This window comes from Colobus angolensis, unplaced genomic scaffold, assembly GCF_000951035.1.
Source record: "Colobus angolensis palliatus isolate OR3802 unplaced genomic scaffold, Cang.pa_1.0 Scaffold193, whole genome shotgun sequence".
NCBI lineage: Eukaryota > Metazoa > Chordata > Mammalia > Primates > Cercopithecidae > Colobus > Colobus angolensis.
The window spans coordinates 1,050,733-1,053,054 of record NW_012115077.1 but is presented as its reverse complement, the minus strand read 5'-3'; the positions used below and the strand labels follow the sequence as shown (position 1 = coordinate 1,053,054).

At 46.3% G+C, this 2,322-nt stretch overlaps 1 protein-coding gene across 10 annotated transcripts in view; it reads left to right on the top strand.

Moving 5' to 3' along the window:
- Positions 1-2,322, top strand: part of FAM222B (family with sequence similarity 222, member B) — a 113,663-nt gene that overhangs the window by 92,070 nt on the left and 19,271 nt on the right. For all 10 annotated transcript variants that reach the window (XM_011940821.1, XM_011940824.1, XM_011940817.1 and 7 more), the window contains one exon: positions 2,064-2,185. In XM_011940821.1, the coding sequence (XP_011796211.1) occupies positions 2,104-2,185 (82 nt within the window). In that variant the 5' untranslated portion in view covers positions 2,064-2,103. The remainder of the gene's footprint in view (positions 1-2,063; positions 2,186-2,322) is intronic.

Below are 2,322 nucleotides of genomic sequence, written 5' to 3'. Positions count from 1 at the left end.
TCCCAGGTTCAAGCGATTCTCCTGCCTCAGCCTCCTGAGTAGCTGGGATTACAGGCATGCGCCACCCCACCCAGCTAATTTTGTATTTTTAGTAGAGACAGGGTTTCACCACGTTGGCCAGGTTGGTCTCAAACTCCTGACCTCAGGTAATCTGCCCACTTTGGCCTCCCAAAGTGCTGGGATTACAGGTGTGAGCCACCGCGTCTGGCCAAGACTTTTATTTTTCTTGCACTGAAGTTGGCTCACTGTGTTCATTCTGTTTCCCATTCACCAGAGACCTTAAAAAGACTGAAGCTGTGCCAGAACTCTTGGACAGCTCTATTCTCATTAAGGCATTCAATCTTCCGTTCTTTCTGCAGTTGCTATCTTAAGACACAATTTGAGCAGCCTCTTTTACAAAGTATCTTTTCAGCTACCTGCTCTTGGAAGCTGGAGCCCTCTGATACTCATCATGACAAGGTAGTTTAATATACCTGAGAGAGCCCTCCAAAGAAAACAAAGAGGTTTTTGTCGTCTTTTTTTAACTTTTGAGCTTTTCCCCCACTCCTTTTTTGCTGTGGTCTAAAGCCATAATTTTCCACCTTGATTTCTGAAATATGGGAAAAGAAGTTCGTGTACTTATTTAGGAAAATCGTATTTCTGTTACATAAGGAGCTTGCATTGTTGACAGGGCTTCTTTCGCTACAGAAGGCCCCATCAGTGTCTGCTTGCTTTGGCTGTGTATATCTTGGTTGGCAAACATCACTAATGAAACTCATGCCGTCTTGACATGTCAGGATCGCCTGCACAGAAAGCTGCTGGCAGCCTGTCATCTCCTTGCTTTAGTCTGGGAGCAATGCATTTCTTTTGATGGATGGGGGGCTACTTCAGGAGGTCTAACTGCATGACAGGCAAATAGGAAGGGTGAATCCCCAGAAATTTGCAAACAGCATTTGTTTTAACAGTGGTTAATTGTGCCTCCTAGGATGCTTTCCTCCTCCTTCCATTTAAAAGTGAGTTCGGCCGGGCGCGGTGGCTCATGACTGTAATCACAGCACTTTGGGAGGCTGAGGTGGGCGGACCACCTGAGGCCAGGAGTTTGAGACCAGCCTCACCAACATGGTGAAACCCCATCTCTACTAAAAATACAAAAATTGGCTGGGCACAGTCGCATGCGCCTGTAATCCCAGCTACTGGAGAGGCTGAGGGACGAGAATCGCTTGAACCCAGGAGTCAAGGATTGTAGTGAGCTGAAATTGTACCACTGCACTCCAGCCTAGGGGACAACAAGACTCTGTCTCAAAAAATAAATAAATAAATAAATAAATAAAAGTAAGTTCACGGCCAGGTGCAGTGACTCACGCCTGTAATCTCAGCACTTTGGGAGGCCAAGGTGGGCGGATCAACTGAGGTCAGGAGTTCAAGACCAGCCTGGCCAACATGGTGAAACCTCATCTCTACTACAAATACAAAGAAATTATCTGGGTGTGGTGGTGGGCGCTTTTAATCCCAGCTACTCGGGAGGCTGAGGCAGGAGAATTGCTTGAGCCTGGGAGGCAGAGGTTGCAGTGAGCCAAGATCGCGCCATTGCACTCCAGCCTGGGCAACAAGAGTAAAACTCCATCTCAAAAAATAAATAAAAGTGGGTTCATATTACTGGCTCACAAGTCAGACATTGGGTACCTTTGCAATCATATACTGTGCTGTTTCTGAAAATGTGTGGCTGGTCTCCAACCAGGGCTATAAATGGGCTGGCTGAGCCAGGCCCTATGAGGGCCCACTCTTCAGGAATACTGAGACATTACAAATGCACGTGTACTTTCCAGTTGTATGACAGGTACTTTCCAGTTTTATTTCTCCCACCCTTTATTTCTGTGGTAACTGAAAAATCATTTTAACCATAGTGATATTTGACAGCAAATTGTCACAGATAAAGATGTAAGTATATTTTCAACCAACACACTGCTAATTAAATTGCTTTGTCTGTCTAAACTTGGGCCTCCTGCTACTCATATCCGGTGTTCCTACTGTCTTCTTCGAATGAGTTGCCCTGTGTTTCATGACCTTGTTTTTGTTCATTACAGTGTGAGCCACTGCCCCATGTTGTGTTGATGCCGGTCTGCCATGCTAGCCTGTCTACCAGGGCCAGGTGACCTGTCCTTTCAGCTTCTTTCTCACACGCAGATGAACACTGGACTTCAGAAATGTAAGTAATCTGGATCCTAGGGAAGCATGTGTGATTCTTTGTTTTTTTTTTTTTTTTTTTTGAGACGGAGTCTCGCTCTGTCGCCCGGACTGGAGTGCAGTGGCCGGATCTCAGCTCACTGCAAGCTCCGCCTCCCG